The 17,973-nt window shown below is 39.9% G+C and overlaps 1 protein-coding gene across 1 annotated transcript in view; it reads left to right on the plus strand.

Moving 5' to 3' along the window:
* Window positions 1-811: 811 nt before the first annotated feature.
* The window catches only part of LOC126106123 (snake venom serine protease CL2-like), an 86,879-nt gene continuing 69,717 nt past the window's right edge, over window positions 812-17,973 (plus strand). Inside the window, exons 1-2 of the mRNA XM_049912368.1 lie at window positions 812-832; window positions 900-1,134. Coding sequence (XP_049768325.1) covers window positions 812-832; window positions 900-1,134 — 256 coding nt within the window. The remainder of the gene's footprint in view (window positions 833-899; window positions 1,135-17,973) is intronic.

Genomic DNA, 17,973 nt, shown 5'->3' on the forward strand with positions numbered 1-17,973 from the left:
TTAGGCCAATTGTAGTTTACACATCTGCTTTGTTTTTAAATTGTACCTACCAAGTGACATTCAGTGCGGCAAATAACAACAATTTACAGGGTAACACGACAACACAGTGGTTAATGTAATGATCTAAATAGCGTGGACTTAGATAGGCGACTTTGCTTTAACAAATATGTAACCCTTTAAGTACTTATAATTTAACCACTGTAACAGATGTTCCACACATTTTACTGAAGATTTAATTAACTACATGTAGTTACATTACTTTTATATTAAATTATTGCATTTTAAAACATTAGTCCCCATTTCCAGGATATTTCTTGCGAAGACTTTTCAGCTACTTGGGAATAACCAAACAATGAAAACCAAGTGTATTGCTCATCTCCAGAGAGCTCTTCGTGTTGGGTTGATAGAAAATCTAACGTCAAATCACAGAAATGAAACCATACTGTAAAGCTTTACAGTGCATCGGAATTTCAAGTGTATATTAGAAATTAGCTCTTAAATAAGTCCACTTACGAATGAAATGTGATTTGTTTAAACTCAAGACTACAATCAGAACGATTATTACGCCCGTAAGCGACGTAAACCGGCCTTTTTTATCGGAACACTTCACGACTTCACGGAATCAATCCACCAGAAGCGAGTGTTTTGGGGTAGCTAACATGGCGGATCTTCACTTGGGTCGGCTTCAAGTTTGTGACGTCATGACAACTCTTATTTTCACCTCCGTGCTCTGTGCTCTGCTCGGCTAGTGATCTCTGGCGCGCGTCAAAGACGTTGCACGCGAGCCAGAGAGTTACGTGTGGCGGCGACAATGGGCGAAGTTCTGTTGTCAGTGAGCGATGGCGCGCGCTGGCGGACTGCTGCTGCTGTTGCTCGCGTGCGCGCTGGCGCGCGCGGAGAGCGACACGGAGCTGCTGCGCAAGGCCAGCAGCGCGCTGTGCGCGTCGACCCACTCGCGCTTCGCGCGGCTCCGGATCGACACGGCGCCCAAGGTGGTGCTGGAGCCGCCGGGCACCGTCAGCCCGGCCGGCTTCAACGTCTTCGTCGTGTTCGGCGTGCGGCCCTGCTCGGGCGTGCTCGTCTCCCAGTGGCACATCCTCACCAGCGCCTACTGCACCGAGCACGTCGAAAACGGTACCTGCCGCTGAAAACTGGGATACAACCCGTCGGCTTTGGCCTATCACGTCATAGTTTACTCGTAGACATTTATGTCGTTACCCTCGAGCCGTAGCTAATAATCCGGTTATCTTCTGTGGCGAGGCGTCATCATCGTAAATTGATACAAATGAACGTGTTTTTAAAAGACAGGGTTAGGAGATTGGGTAATTACCAAGAATGATTGCCTATCGAAGTCGCGAGGTCCAAACGATACATATCGGACGTGCGATCGTAAATCGATCATGCGACTCAGGTGGCGTGCGTTGGTGTCTAGTGAAGCATGGGATACAACCCGTCGGCTTTGACCAATGACGTCATACATTAGTCGGGTCTAGTGAAGCAGGGGATACAATCCGTCGGCTTTGACCAATGACGTCATGCACTAGTCATAGATAGTAATGTCTTCATTTCGAGGTATAGATAATAAAACAGTTCTGTGTTTCGGATAAGCGCTATCATTGTACGTTAAAATTATTCGCAATGATATTGAGGTAATTTCGGATATTAGTTTGTTATTGAAGAACAATTTATACTGTCTTATTTTCGTTTATAGGAATGGATTTGTCTGTTTGTGGGCATGTAATTTTCGTTACTGTCTGTCTAGGCGAGCATTTTCGTGTTGTGAAGTACGTAACAGAAATTTCTCAGCTGTCGATCTTCTTTCGTTTCCCAGCACTAGTATCTGTACGACATTGTCGAATGTGTACTTGCTATATCACGGGCGAAAGCCCTGACAACTAAAATTTGTATCCTGTCCTTAACTTCGCCATTATATTGACGACACAACTAAAATTTGTATCCCGTCCTTCACGTCGCCTTTACACTGACACTACATATGTCAATTGGCGAGCAAGATACAAATGTTGCGTATAGCTACATAGCTCAAGTAACGAATGGGATACTATTAGCGTCCAAGGCAACAAGAAAACTGTACCACATAGTGAAGTAGGGGATACAAATTGTACATGTGTCGTATTACTGTCTCCGTGTAGTTCAATTGAGGTACAGGTTACAAATGTAGCTTACGTCTATTTTCACCTTTTCGTTACCAGTGTACATATATAGAGGTCAACGGAAGTCTGGTATACATATATTACATACGTAGGTCCTTCTGTCATCAGTAATACTGATATGTACGTAAGAATAGACGCCGGCCGGGGTGGCCGAGCGGTTCTGGGCGCTGCGGTCTGGAACTGCGTGACCGCTGCGGTCGCAGGTTCGAATCCTGCCTCGGGCATGGATGTGTATGTTGTCCTTGGGTTAGTTAGGTTTAAGTAGTCCCATAGTGCTCAGAGCCATTTGAACCATTTTTTAAGAATAGACTGACAGTAATAACGGAGACGAAATAAACAACACATCTACAATTTGTATCCCTTGTTCCACTTAGGGTTTACTGAAGCGGAGGATATATCCTTCAAGTGAAGAACAGGACAGTAATGCTAGTGAAAACGAAGAAACTCGTATTCCGTACTTTACTTAAGCAACACACTTCGAATGAGCTTTTAATTTGTATCCGGTGTTTCATTTACGGTTTAGTGAAGCAGGGGATACATAGTTCAAGTGAACAACAGGACAGCAATGCTAGTTGATACTAAGAAATCGACGTACGCTGAACTTGTATCCCGTACTGCACTTAAGCAATACAGTTCGAAAGAGTTTCGAGATACAACTGACGTAAATGTAACGTGATGTATTCTTTGCTAGTAATATATTTCATTCATTTCTTTCCATTGTATTTTGCGGAGAAATACTAAGATACAAACACGCGATATCGTTAACGTGAAAATACTACTGGCCCTTATATATGTGAAGACGTCATTGCTCAAAGCCGACGGGTTGTATCCCCTGCTAAACTAGACCCAACAGTTCTGTGTTCCGGATAAGCGGTATCATTGCACATTAAAATAACTGAATGTGATTTTAAAAGAGATCACTTCATATTGATGAAAATATTCTTCTTGTGCATTTATTAAATTATTTGGTTGTTTCTAATTCATTCAGTACTTAATTTCATTCGTAGTGATATTGAGGTAATTTGGGCTATTAGTTTCTTATTTTAGAACAATTATTAGTATCTCATTTTCGTTTGTAGGTATGGATGTATCTGTTGCGATGAACCTTAATGATTTACGAGAGGCTATGAGCGAAGACATATTGGCCACAATTTGTTTTTTGCAAATGTGTGGTGTCATTGCTGAGTATGTTCGATGTCGTGAGTGCGGCGAACATACGCGCCCCACAAATATAACTCGTCGCCATACTCACAACTTATTCGCATGGCGCTGCAGCAGAGATAGGTTCGGGCGATCCATTAGAAGAGGGACGTGGTTCGAAAAATCTAAGCTCGCCTTGAGAGACATTTAAAAATCACTTACTGTTGGTGTTTGAGATATCCTGTGTGGCTGTGTGTGCATGAATGTCATGTGAGTAAGCGTACAGTTGTGGATTGGTTTCTTTTTATAGGGAAGTGTGTGGGGAGTACATGAAATATAGGGGGTGCTATGGTCGAAATTGACGAATCACATTTTGGCAAAAGGAAGTACAACTGGGGGGAACCTCCAGTGGGATTATGGGTCAGCAGTGTGACGATGTATTGTTCAAAGTAGTACCCAATCAAAGGAAGGAAGTTTTGGTCAGCTTAATTGAAGATCACGTTGCAGAGGGTTCCATTGTAATTTCAGATGGGTCACGTTGCAGAGGGTTCCATTGTTATTTCAGACTGGTTTTCTTCATATAGGAATTTAGGAGAAAGGGGTTATCAGCATCTCGTAGTAAATCACAATATTGAGTTTAGAACAGGGGCTTGCACAAATAGCATAGAGGGTTACTGGTCAGCTGAGAAATCTCTTGTAGGGAAAGAGAAACGCCATATTTCCACACTTCAAAGTCACCTAGACGAGTATTCATTGGAGACATAGTATTCCCCGAACATATTGCCCGTTTAAATGTTTTATTAAACATGTTGGGCAAATGTACTGTCCGAGATATGTTAGCTGATTTCACATTACTGCCATCGGTAGTACTAATATCTATGTAAGAACAGACTGTTAGTGGTAGCGGAGGCGAAATAAAGAACACATGTAAAATTTGTATCCTGTGCTTCATTTAGGATTAAGTGAAGCAGGGGATACATAGTCAACTGAACAACAGGACACTAATGTTAGTGAAAATGAAGAAATCGACGTACGCCAAACTTGTATCCCGTACTGTACTTAAGCAATACAGTTCGAATGAGGTTCGAGATACAACTCGTATATATGTGACGTTATGTATTCTATGCTACCAGTATTTTCCATCCATTTTTCCCTTTCATTTTCCAGAGAAATAATATGATACAAACACGCGATATTCTTAATGTGAAAATACTACTGGTCTTTATATATGTGAACTGTATTTTTCGTCTCTCGTATTCCTTTGTTTCTGAACATTCTTGTCAGCTCTTTCATCTGTGTAATAAATTCTCTCTGGCCAATTCTGACGTCATTGGTCAAAGCCGACGGGTTGTATCCCCTGCTTCACTAGACCCGAGCGTTGTGATCAATAATTTGTGATCGTCATTTTTATCTGTTTTCCGTCGTTTCCTTAGTTTCTCTAAATAACATACCTCAGCGAATTGTGAGTTGCTAGGGAAACCCAGACGATTTATGTCGTTAGTGAGTGGGATGTCTGATATTCTTGACGTTTCTTCGATTGATTCTCTCACAAGGAAAAATATAATTCCATGTTTATCCAGCGAAGAAAATTGTTCGACTTTTTGTCGCAAATATGGAGTACTACCAGACGAGGAAAGAATGGACTGTGTAGACAGTGCTGGTGCGAAGTGTGTAAAACTTCGTAAGAACAGTTTCGATGCTGAAATACCATTACAATATCATTGCGGACAGTGCGAAAAACGAACGAGTATCAGCAAGAACACATGGGTCGACTCTTCCAAATTATCCATCCAGACCACCGTAATGGATCGATTTACGATCGCACGTTCGATATGTATCGTTTGGACTCCGCGACTTCGATAGGCAATGATTCTTGGAAATTACCGGACATTGTGTACGATTTTTGTCGCTTTTATTAATTTAAATCATTTGTTCGTTCCAATTCATTCGGTACTTATTTCATTCTTAGTGAGTTTGAGGTTTTTGGAAGATTTTTTTCCGATTCTGGACACATTTTACAGTTTGATTTTCATATGTAGGTATGCATTTATCTATTCCAGTGAATATGGAAGACTTGGGGTAAATTCTAATATCCGATTCTGTTCGTCGGCACTGAGCAATGACGTCATACCTAAGGCAAAGAGGCTACGTACAGGCGATCTATGAAAGCAGCGGGTCATACTCGTAAACACACGAATGCAGCATGTGATAAAATTACAATCACATTTCACGCAGTTATTTACGTAGTTATGAATTTTATCGAACGAATTGAAGATAACTAAAATAATTAAGAACAAGAATTTCAAAAAATTTCATGTCTGATAAGAATTATACTCGTAATTGATGCGTGAGAACCTTTAAAATGCATTACAGTAAAGTGCATGGTCAATTCATACTATCATAAAATAGCATCGATTTTACTATTAATTACTGAATCTAACGGGAGAGGCGGAGCAAAGTTAGGGTTGGGTGGGGAGCAACTAGAAAGTGATAGAGAAACGGAAAAAAGAAATGGGTGACAACAGATACGAAACAGTAACATTAAATCTGGAGAAATCAACACACTAAATTCTAAATGAAAAGTCAATACAAACTAACGAAAAAACAGAAAAAAGTAACTAATATTGGAGTCGATAACTATAATTAACATACATAGGTAAATGCCAGTAACCGATTCCAAGCGTTCCATGATTTATATGCATACAATTTTTGGAAGAGTTGTATGCACTGAAACATAATAGCGTTTGTGCATTTGCAATTGCTCTCTAAAACTACTGTTGTGAATTAAAATTGGAATCGGCAACTAGAATTGACCTATATATTTCATTTCTAATAGCCGATTTCAATATTAGTAACTTTTTTGCAGTAGTTCAGAGAGCGATTACAACTTCAGAAATCGTATTAGCTTACATTTTAGTGCTCACAGGCCTGCTGAAAAACTATCTAATTAATGAACCATCGAATAGTTGGAATTGTTAACTATAATTGATCTCCTATACAGGTCAATTATAGTTAACGATTCCAACCATTCGATGGTTCAAAATTCTGGACTTTTCGCAGTAAATTTGTGGACTACGATTTTGTAGGATTTCTAGATTTCTTATTTGTCTCAGAACTACCACGCGAAAGTAACAAATATTGTAGGTACAACTTCCAAATTTTTCTCTTTTTCATAGAAGAGAAGTGAGTTATACCAAATGTAGAAATCCTGTAACACTTTAGTGCATACATGTGTTGTTAAAACAATCTAAATAACGAACCGTGGAGTGATTGGAATCGGTAACTAGAATTAACCTATGTAGGTCAATTCTCGTTACCATTCCAATATTAGTCATTTTTCCGCAGAAGTTCAGACAGCAATTACAAAGGCAGAAATCCTATTATACTTCAGTGCACACATCTGCTGGAAAAACAAGGTAGATTATGTATCTTAGCGCTGGAATCGGTAACTAAAATTGAACTCTATAGCTTAATTCTAGTTACCGATTCCAGTATTTGTTTGACCCTACTTTTTGTAATTTTCATTACTTGTGTACTAGTCCAGTTACATTTAATAATTAATATTAAAAATTAACGCTATTTCGCAGTATTATGACTTCATCATGCGCTATTCTGTAATGGATTTGAAGGTTTTCTGTGCTTTTCTACTCTCGTAAATCACGATACTAATTTATTTCAGGCATATATACTTCTCTTTTTCTGTTCTTGTTTATTTTCGTTACCTTCAGTTCTTTTCGACATAATTTGAGGCTAAGTAATTAATCAAGTGAACTGTGATTGTAATTTTATCGTACGCTACATTCGTTTGTTTACAAATATGATCAGCTTCTTTCCAAGATTGCCTCTGTGTAACGCCTCTGCCTTAGGTACAACGGCATTGTTCAAAGCCGTCGACTAGAATCGGGCGCCAGAATTGACCCAAGACTTGAAGTAGGCTTCGCCAACTGCAGAACGGAATAAAATTTTACGGCTGTCGCTTTTTTCGCTTTCGCTAGCACTAGTATTATTATGATATTTTTCATTCGATATTAGTACTATCGAAGACGAAAAGACTATGTATCCCGTACTTCAGTTGACCTACGTAGGTCAACTGAAGAATAGGATACTAGTATTATGCAAAGACGGAAAAAGCGACGTATGTAACATTGTCATCCTTTACCTCAGTTGAACTAAGAAGGTACTACCCTGTTCTTCATTTCACCTATTTCGGTCAACTACAGTACGGAACACAAATCTTACGCATGTCCCTATTTTTCGCCTTCGCTGACACTAGTACCCTATTCTTCTGTTGACCTATATAGATATAGGATCCCAATCTTACGTACGTCGATTTTTTCGTCTTTGCTAGGATTAGTTTCCTACCTATGTTTGAGATACAAATTTTATGTATGTCGCTTTTTTTCGCCTTCACGTAGTTTAACTGAGGTGCAGGGTGCTGGTTTTATGTACGTCGCTTTTTCCTCTTCGCTAGCGTTAGTATCCTTCAGTTGACCAAGTGAAGTATGGGATACAAATTTTAAGTACGACGGTCTTTCCGCCTTCCCTAGTACTATTATCAACTGAAGAAGACGGTGTTAGTAGTAGCGGAGACGAAAAAAGCAACAACTGTAAAATTTTATCCCGTCCTTCAGTTGACCTGCACAGGTCAACTGAAGAATAAGATACTAGAGTTAGCGAAGGCGAAAAAGTCGACATACGCTAAATTTGTATCCCGTATTTCAGTTAACCTATACAGATCAACCTATATACATCAACCGAGGTATTCCATGCTAACATTACTTCTTTTTCCTTCTTTTTCCCATTCTTCATTTGAGCTATATAGGTCAACTGAAGAATAGGATACTACGACTGCTTTTTCCCATTCTTCATTTGAGCTATATAGGTCAACTGAAGAATAGGATACTACGACTGAAAGAAGCGATGTACTTAATATTATGTTCGAAAGATGAATGTAGTGCTATATGTCTACCATATATTTTCTTTGTCCTGCATTCCTTTGTTTATCAATATTCGTCTTTCCTGTTAAATCTGATCAATGCACCATCTCTGGTAACTTCCGATGTCATTGGTAAAAAGCATAGAGTAAATATCTCTGGAGTGAGCATTCACATGCGCAGAACATATTTGTGTTGTCAACATACATTGCCGGCCTGGTCACGTGTTCTCGGGACGTCGTGTGTTTGTGCGTATAGCGCCCTGTATATTACGAATGTCACTACATCCCCAGTACAGACGGATTTTTTTCGTACGTGTCGTGGATTATTTACATATGTTGCGCAGACAGTACGCTAGTATTTTTGCAAGTGTCCGAAAAACACCGAATTTGCCACACATTAGCGATTATATCCCTGCTAATTCGTCCTTCTTTTCTGCTATTTCTGCGTATTTATTTTCTCGTTTTTGTGACCTAAAGCACAATTTTTCTTACTGATGACACTTTCAAGTGTTTATTTAACGCATTTTACGTACTTGCTCCCAGTTTATTAAATAAATAGTACACTGATAAGAAGGGGAGGGGGGGGGGGGGGGAAGGCGATCGGAGAATAAATGTACTGTAAAGCAAATACAGTTGGTCATGTAACAACAGTCAACCCATATAACACCATTAAGGGCAGTGGAAAGTGACACAAAGGAAAGAGTTTGGGGACATGTTTACTAATATTTTATGCTTCTTAACCAAATGGTGAAGAAAATAAATTGAAGGCAAAATACACCAAAGAAGATGATTCTGTACTTTGATTAGCTACATTATTGTGTTTCTTATTTGATTTGTGCAGAAAATTTATTTAAGCTGAATGCAGAAATTGGTAGTAGGTGCTGTGGAAAATTAAAAACAGTTGGTATAGCATATACCTTCAGCCACACACGTCCAAATTGTTCTCTGTCTAAACATTCCTCTTCAAAGTGTTTTGAACATATTTGGGAATATTTTGTAGAGCCCCATCTTTACTCGTTGTTCATCCTTCAGGAAACTAAAATATAATCTGGCCGGAGTGGCCGTGCGGTTCTAGGCGCTATAGTCTGGAACCGAGCGACCGCTGCGGCCGCAGGTTCGAGTCCTGCCTCGGGCATGGATGTGTGTGATGTCCTTAGGTTAGTTAGGTTTAATTAGTTCTAAGTTCTAGGCGACTGATGACCTCAGAAGTTAAGCCGCATAGTGCTCAGAGCCCTTTGAACCATTTGAACCAAACTAAAATATAAATCACACATAATCATTCTCCATGTACTAGACACACTTAACATTGTCTGCTACTGTAACTTTATAGTAAACAAAAAGGTTTGGACACACATATTATACAAAGACAATTACAGACTCCCACTCTATTGAATTTATCTGTCTCTTGTGTTTCAAATCTATACACATAATCGACAAGTCACTGATAATTGCATGGAGGATAGTATTTGCTGAAACAACTAACCATTCCCTTTCCTGTTCCACTAGCAAATTTACGAGAGGAAGCGATTGTTTGTAAGCTTTTATACGAGCCGTAATATCTATTATATAGTCATAAAATCTTAGAAAAATAGGTCTACAGAATCAAGCCTAAATTATAATGCGTCTCGAAATTTTTAAACATAGTACCCATATAAAGTTACTATCCCTCCTTTCACATATTTTTCTTTAGATTCGTAGCAATAACAGTAATTCACCATCGCTATCACACTATCAACAAACGGTGAAAACACAACAAAAACTCTTGATATTATAAACTTCAAACTCTGCGGAAAGCACACACGCACAGCGAAGTCCCGAAAACACGTGACAGTCCTGGTTTAATGTTGACAACATGCGCAGAACGCAATGCTCACTCCAGAGATATTTACCCTATGGTAAAAAGCCGACGTGTATCTCATTCTTCAGTATTCCCTTGCTTGGTCACTGGACTCGCATTCGGGAGGACGGCCATGCTGATTTAGGTTTTCCGTGATTTCCTTAAATCGCTTCAGGCAAATGCCGGGATGGTTCCTTTGAAAGGGCACGGCCGACTTCCTTCCCCATCCTTCCCTAATCCGATGAGACCGATGACTTCTGAGTTTGGTCTCCTCCCCCAAATCAACCCAACCCTTGCTTGGTTGATGACGTAATGCCGGCAGCTGCTGCGGCGTCACTCTTTAGTGCGTATTTTGAACTACATTTACTTAAGGGTTCCGTCGAATGCGATATCGCCTGCAAACTATGTTTTGTTCGTCATAAAGGGCCTCACACACGACCGACAATCACGGCTATCTTTCGCATACGATATCCCTTACAATCGGTCGCTCGCCACCAGACCCCACATTACGAGCGATCTGCTGAGCAATTTCAGTCAGTATTATGAACGTCACTGTGTCTGCTATGGAAAATGAACTGCTATGTTTAGCGGCAGTTGCAGTTGATTTCCGTATCTCTACGAATATTTGCAAAACATGAATTTAAAATGAACGAGAGTTATAATTGGCTCTGAGCACTATGGGACTTAACATCTGAGGTCATCAGTCCCCTAGAACTACTCAAACCTAACTAACCTAAGGACATCGCACACATCCATGCCCGAGGCAGGATCCGAACCTGCGACTGTAGCAAGTTATAATTCATTACACTTATTACACTTATTTCGAAACGCTTTTCTTGGAAACTCTACATCTACATCTACATGGATACTCGGCAAATCACATTAAGTGCCTGGCAGAGGGTTCATCGAACCACCTTCACAATTCTCTATTATTCCAATCTCGTATAGCGCGCAGAAAGAATGAACGCCTATACCTTTCCGTACAAGCTCTGATTTCCCTTATTTTATCGTGGTGATCGTTCCACCCTATGTAGGTCGGTGTCAACAAAATATTTTCGCATTCGAAGGAGAAAGTTGGTGATTGGAATTTTGTGAGAAGATTCCGTCGCAAGGAAAAACGCCTTTCTTTTCATGGTTTCCAGCCCAAATACTGTATCGTTTCTGTGACGCTCTCTCCCATATTTCGCGATAACACAAAACGTACTGCCTTTCTTTGAACTTTTTCGATGTACTCCGTCAGTCCTACCTGGTAAGGATCCCAGACCGCCCAGCAGTATTCTAAAAGAGCGCGGACAAACGTAATGTAAGCAGTCTCCTTAGTAAGTCTGTTACATTTTCTAAGTGTCCTGCCAATAAAACGCAGACTTTTGTTAGTCGTCCCCACAACATTTTCTATGTGTTTCTTCCAGTTTAAGTTGTTCGTAATTGTAATACCTAGGTATTTAGTGGATGTCGTTATCAGGAGAAAGAAAACTGGCGTTCTACGGATCGGAGCGTGGAATGTCAGATCCCTTAATCGGGCAGGTAGGTTAGAAAATTTAAAAAGGGAAATGGATAGGTTAAAGTTAGAATAGTGGGAATTAGTGAAGTTCGGTGGCAGGAGGAACAAGACTTCTGGTCAGGTGACTACAGGGTTATAAACACAAAGTCAAATGGGGGTAATGCAGGAGTAGGTTTAATAATGAATAGGAAAATAGGAATGCGGGTAAGCTACTACAAACAGCATAGTGAACGCATTATTGTGGCCAAGATAGGTACGAAGCCCACACCTACTACAGTAGTACAAGTTTATATGCCAACTAGCTCTGCAGATGACGAAGAAATTGAAGAAATGTATGATGAAATAAAAGAAATTATTCAGATCGTGAAGGGAGACGAAAATTTAATAGTCATGGGTGACTGGAATTCGAGTGTAGGGAAAGGGAGAGACGGAAACGTAGTAGGTGAATATGGATTGGGGCTAAGAAATGAAAGAGGAAGCCGCCTGGTAGGATTTTGCCCAGAGCACAACTTAATCATAGCTAACACTTGGTTTAAGAATCATGATAGAAGGTTGTATACATGGAAGAACCCTGGAGATACTAAAAGGTATCAGATAGATTATATAATGGTAAGACAGAGATTTAGGAACCAGGTTTTAAATTGTAAGACATTTCCAGGGGCAGATGTGGACTCTGACCACAATCTATTGGTTATGACCTGTAGATTAAAACTGAAGAAACTGCAAAAAGGTGGGAAGTTAAGGAGATGGGACCTGGATAAACTGAAAGAACCAGAGGTTGTACAGAGTTTCAGGGAGAGCATTAGGGAACAATTGACAGGAATGGGGGAAAGAAATACAGTAGAAGAGGAATGGGTAGCTTTGAGGGATGAAGTAGTGAAGGCAGCAGAGGATCAAGTAGGTAAAAAGACGAGAGCTAGTAGAAATCCTTGGGTAACAGAAGAAATATTGAATTTAATTGATGAAAGGAGAAAATATAAAAATGCAGTAAATGAAGCAGGCAAAAAGGAATACAAACGTCTCAAAAATGAGATCGACAGGAAGTGCAAAATGGCTAAGCAGGGATGGCTAGAGGACAAATGTAAGGAAGTAGAAGCTTGTCTCACTAGGGGTAAGATAGATACTGCCTACAGGAAAATTAAAGAGACCTTTGGAGATAAGAGAACCACTTGTATGAACATCAAGAGCTCAGATGGAAACCCAGTTCTAAGCAAAGAAGGGAAAGCAGAAAGGTGGAAGGAGTATATAGAGGGTCTATACAAGGGCGATGTACTTGAGGACAGTATTATGGAAATGGAAGAGGATGTAGATGAAGATGAAATGGGAGATACGATACTGCGTGAAGAGTTTGACAGAGCACTGAAAGACCTGAGTCGAAACAAGGCCCCCGAATTGACAACATTCCATTGGAACTACTGACGGCCTTGGGAGAGCCAGTCCTGACAAAACTCTACCATCTGGTGAGCAAGATGTATGAAACAGGCGAAATACCCTCAGACTTCAAGAAGAATATAATAATTCCAATCCCAAAGAAAGCAGGTGCTGACAGATGTGAAAATTACCGAACAATCACTTTAATAAGCCACAGCTGCAAAATACTAACACGAATTCTTTACAGACGAATGGAAAAACTAGTAGAAGCCGACCTCGGGGAAGATCAGTTTGGATTCCGTAGAAAAATGGGAACACGTGAGGCAATACTGACCTTACGACTTATCTTAGAAGAAAGATTAAGGAAAGGCAAACCTACGTTTCTAGCATTTGTAGACTTAGAGAAAGCTTTTGACAATGTTGACTGGAATACTCTCTTTCAAATTCTAAAGGTGGCAGGGGTAAAATACAGGGAGCGAAAGGCTATTTACAATTTGTACAGAAACCAGATGGCAGTTATAAGATTCGAGGGACATGAAAGGGAAGCAGCGGTTGGGAAGGGAGTAAGACAGGGTTGTAGCCTCTCCCCGATGTTATTCAATCTGTATATTGAGCAAGCAGTAAAGGAAACAAAAGAAAAATTTGGAGTAGGTATTAAAATCCATGGAGAAGAAATAAAAACTTTGAGGTTCGCCGATGACATTGTAATTCTGTCAGAGACAGCAAAGGACTTGGAAGAGCAGTTGAACGGAATGGATATTGTCTTGAAGGGAGGATATAAGATGAACATCAACAAAAGCAAAACGAGGATAATGGAATGTAGTCGAATTAAGTCGGGTGATGCTGAGGGAATTAGATTAGGAAATGAGACACTTAAAGTAGTAAAGGAGTTTTGCTATTTGGGGAGCAAAATAACTGATGATGGTCGAAGTAGAGAGGATATAAAATGTAGACTGGCAATGGCAAGGAAAGCGTTTCTGAAGAAGAGAAATTTGTTAACATCGACTATAGATTTAAGTGTCAGGAAGTCATTTCTGAAAGTATTTGTATGGAGTGTAGCCATGTATGGAAGTGAAACATGGACGGTAAATAGTTTGGACAAGAAGAGAATAGAAGCTTTTGAAATGTGGTGCTACAGAAGAATGCCGAAGATTAGATGGGTAGATCACATAACTAATGAGGAAGTATTGAATAGGATTGGGGAGAAGAGAAGTTTGTGGCACAACTTGACCAGAAGAAGGGATCGCTTGGTAGGACATGTTCTGAGGCATCAAGGGATCACCAATTTAGTATTGGAGGGCAGCGTTGAGGGTAAAAATCGTAGGGGGAGACCAAGAGATGAATACACTAAGCAGATTCTGAAGGATGTAGGTTGCAGTAGGTACTGGGAGATGAAGAAGCTTGCACAGGATAGAGTAGCATGGAGAGCTGCATCAAACCAGTCTCAGGACTGAAGACCACAACAACAACAACAGGTATTTAGTCGAATCTACGGTTTTTAGATTAGACTGATTTATCGTGTAACCGAAGTTTAACGAGTTCCTTTTAGCACTCATGTGGATGATCTCACACTTTTCGTTATTTAGGGTCAACTGCCACTTTTCGCACCATTCAGATATCTTTTCTAAATCGTTTTGCAGTTTGTTTTGATCTTCTGAAGACTTTATTAGTCGATAAACGACAGCGTCATCTGCAAACAACAGAAGACGGCTGCTCAGATTGTCTCCCAAATCGTTTATATAGATAACGAACAGCAAAGGGCCTATAACACTACCTTGGGGAACACCTGAAATCACTTCTGTTTTACTCGACGACTTTCCGTCAGTTACTACGAACTGTGACCTCTCTGACAGGAAATTGCAAATCGTCACTTAACTGAGACGATATTCCATAAGCACGCAGTTTTACTACGAGCCGCTTATGTGGTACAGTGTCAAAAGACTTTTGGAAATCCAGGAATGCGGGATCGATCTGAAACCCCTTATTAATAGCATTCAGCACTTCATGTGAATAAAGAGCTAGTTGTGTTTCACAGGAATGATGTTTTCTAAACCCATGTTGACTGTGTGTCAATAGACTGTTTCCTTCGAGGTAATTCATAATGTTCGAACACAATATATGTTCTAAAATCCTGCTGCATATCGACGTTAACGATATAGGCCTGTAATTTAGTGAATTACTCCTACTACCTTTCTTGAATATTGGTGAGGCCTGTGCAACTTTCCAGTCTTTGTGTACGGATCTTTCGTCGAGCGAACGGTTGTATATGATTGTTAAGTATGGAGCTAATGCATCAGCATACTCCGAAAGGAACCTAATTCGTATACAGTCTGGACCAGAAGACTTGCTTTTATTAAGTGATTGGAGCTGCTTCACTACTCGGAGGATATTTACTTCTACGTTACTCGTGTTGGCAGCTGTTCTCGATTCGAATTCTGGGATATTTACTTCGTCTTATTTTGTGAAGGCATTTCGGAAGGCTGTGTTTAGTAACTCTGCTTTGGCAGCATTGTCATCGATAGTATCTCCATTGTTATGGCGCAGAGACGGCATTGATTGTTTCTTAACGTACTGTAGGTTATATTAATTTTATGCTTGTACATAGCCTCAACGTGTTTTGAGAATGAAAACGTGGTCCGAGGGGGCCATATCCTTTTTTATTATCTGTGCGATCGGCCAGTTTCAACCTTAGGTCATTTTCAAGCTAGTACCTTGGGCTTCCAGCTTCATTTTGGATTGTAATACATCGCCGGTACATGTGGACAGGTATACGTGCTATTTCTGTGCGTATGTGTCACACAAACAATTAGCCGACACAAACGGAATGATGTAATCTCAGAGATGAACCTTAAGATACACGCCTGAAAATGATCCAAGGTTGAAATTGGCCGATCACACAGGTAATAAAACGAATACAGCATACTTGGACTATGTTTTCAGCCTCAAAATTCTAAGTTACTTTACACAACATATAAAATTTTTTAACTGACGCCAAACGGGTTTTGTACGTCTACCCAGTACACCAATACAGTTATTTTTACATTTATTACTGCTCAGTTCCTTTCTTTTCATTAGTCTTACAGTGTATCTGCAGGTATTTGCGCAGTTTACTCGCTGTGTCTGTAGAGATGTTTAGCATCACTATTGATTACCGTAACTCTTGCTATAAAGTATATGAAATGACAAGGAACTTGAGTAAAACTGTATAATAGATTTGCCCTGAACATCTAAAAGGCCCTCTAAACGTTGCAGTAGGTATGTATGTCATTCTGTTTAGAAGTTAAAACCTTTAATAATGCGTATAATTATTTCATAAATAACTTAAAGTCGTAAGATGGAGCGTACTGTATCGTGACTATTACCACTAACTTCCCATCAATTCTACTTCTGTGGTACAAGCTTCAGAGTGCTGGTAGTTGCAAAATCGGAGGGTGTTTTTTGTATTACTTCTTAATTTATATGGCAGCTCCGGCTTACACTTCTCAGGGTAGTTCGTGGTCCCTCGATAATTGCAAATTCTAACGTATATTTGTCGCTCAACATGGGCAGAGCGAGACGGAACCAAACTGCAGAACCATGGTTAACAAACAGGGAAACGAGTCGTAGCCGTACTGCCACACACCGCTACTAGCCAGGTAGCTATATTGCGATCTATCGGATTGTCTGGGATTTCCAAGCTACCGATCGCTGCGATTTGCCCACGCACGTGCAATCTACGAAGCGACTGGTCACCCATGCGATGGATCGCTTCGATCCGTCTCGTGTGAGGCGCCCTTGGGAATAAGCCTCATGTAAACAAATACAAACGCTGCGTTGCTACCGGGGCGGTTGCCAGGTGTTTTGCCACCCTAGGCGTTAACTGAAAATTAGGCCCCCTCTCTTTATTACCTCTCTCCTCGATATCCCCTGCCCGTCAACCACCACCAATATTCAACTGCCCAACAACGCAGGTCTCCTATTATACTTTTAGTCATTAAACTAAGGTGACCAAACATCACTTCCTGGAGACAGCCCTCAGTTTTCGTTCTTTGTCCTCAATGCCTTTAAAACTGATAGGGGGCAACAAATTTCCACAGTTTCTTCTTTCTTGTCCCGAATTTTTGAAATTTCCTTAACTGATGAAATAGGAAGAATGTGATAAACATTTTAAAGTAGAACTTAACTGAATATACCGGTGCAACCAAATTTGGCATTAATTACTAATTTTATTTAATTACAAGAAAATGGGCAAATAAAGGCGTGGAAGCACCTTCTGGTGCGACTGAACTTTTCCCTTGAATTAAGAAATTATGCTGTACTGTTGTGAGAAAAGCAAAACATCAAACTAAGTTATCTTGATAATTCTGGTGTTATTTCGTTCCTGTTTTAATTGAAATACTTTTAGAATAAGGAATAAATGTCCAGCAAATATGGGCTCTAAATTACATACCCGAGGAGCTATGAGCACTTGTTCGATTTCGCTGCTGTGGAACACATGTGTATTGAACAAGTGCTTAGAGCTTTTAAGGTATGCGTTCTAGAGCAGACAGTAGCCACATCCACCACTGGATGAACATGCAAAATTATTATTTTACAGATACGTAATAAACATTTAAATACGTGACAATGTAAATGCAGGATAAAGTTCATTAGGGATACAGGTGAAATATCTGAACAAATACATGTGAAGTATCTTAAATATTCGTGAAATATTGTTTTGCTCCATACTACCCCTCTGAAAGTTGCCTCCACTGTCAGAGGCATCAGAACGGTTTTCGTATGTAAATTTCGACTTGTTCATTTCCGGTACAGGGACACTTACCACAAATTGATACATTTATGCTTCTCAATCACCCTAGAAAGTTTGTAACATCATCATGGAATCACCTTGTATATATATATATATATATATATATATATATATAGGGTCACTCCAAAAGAAATGCACACTATTTTTTTTTAAATCCATCTTTCATTCTACATGTTTGAAAGTTTTACAGTGTGTAGATACATCCTTTAGGAACAATATTTTCATTTC

The sequence above is a fragment of the Schistocerca cancellata genome, chromosome 10 (genome assembly GCF_023864275.1).
Source record: "Schistocerca cancellata isolate TAMUIC-IGC-003103 chromosome 10, iqSchCanc2.1, whole genome shotgun sequence".
NCBI lineage: Eukaryota > Metazoa > Arthropoda > Insecta > Orthoptera > Acrididae > Schistocerca > Schistocerca cancellata.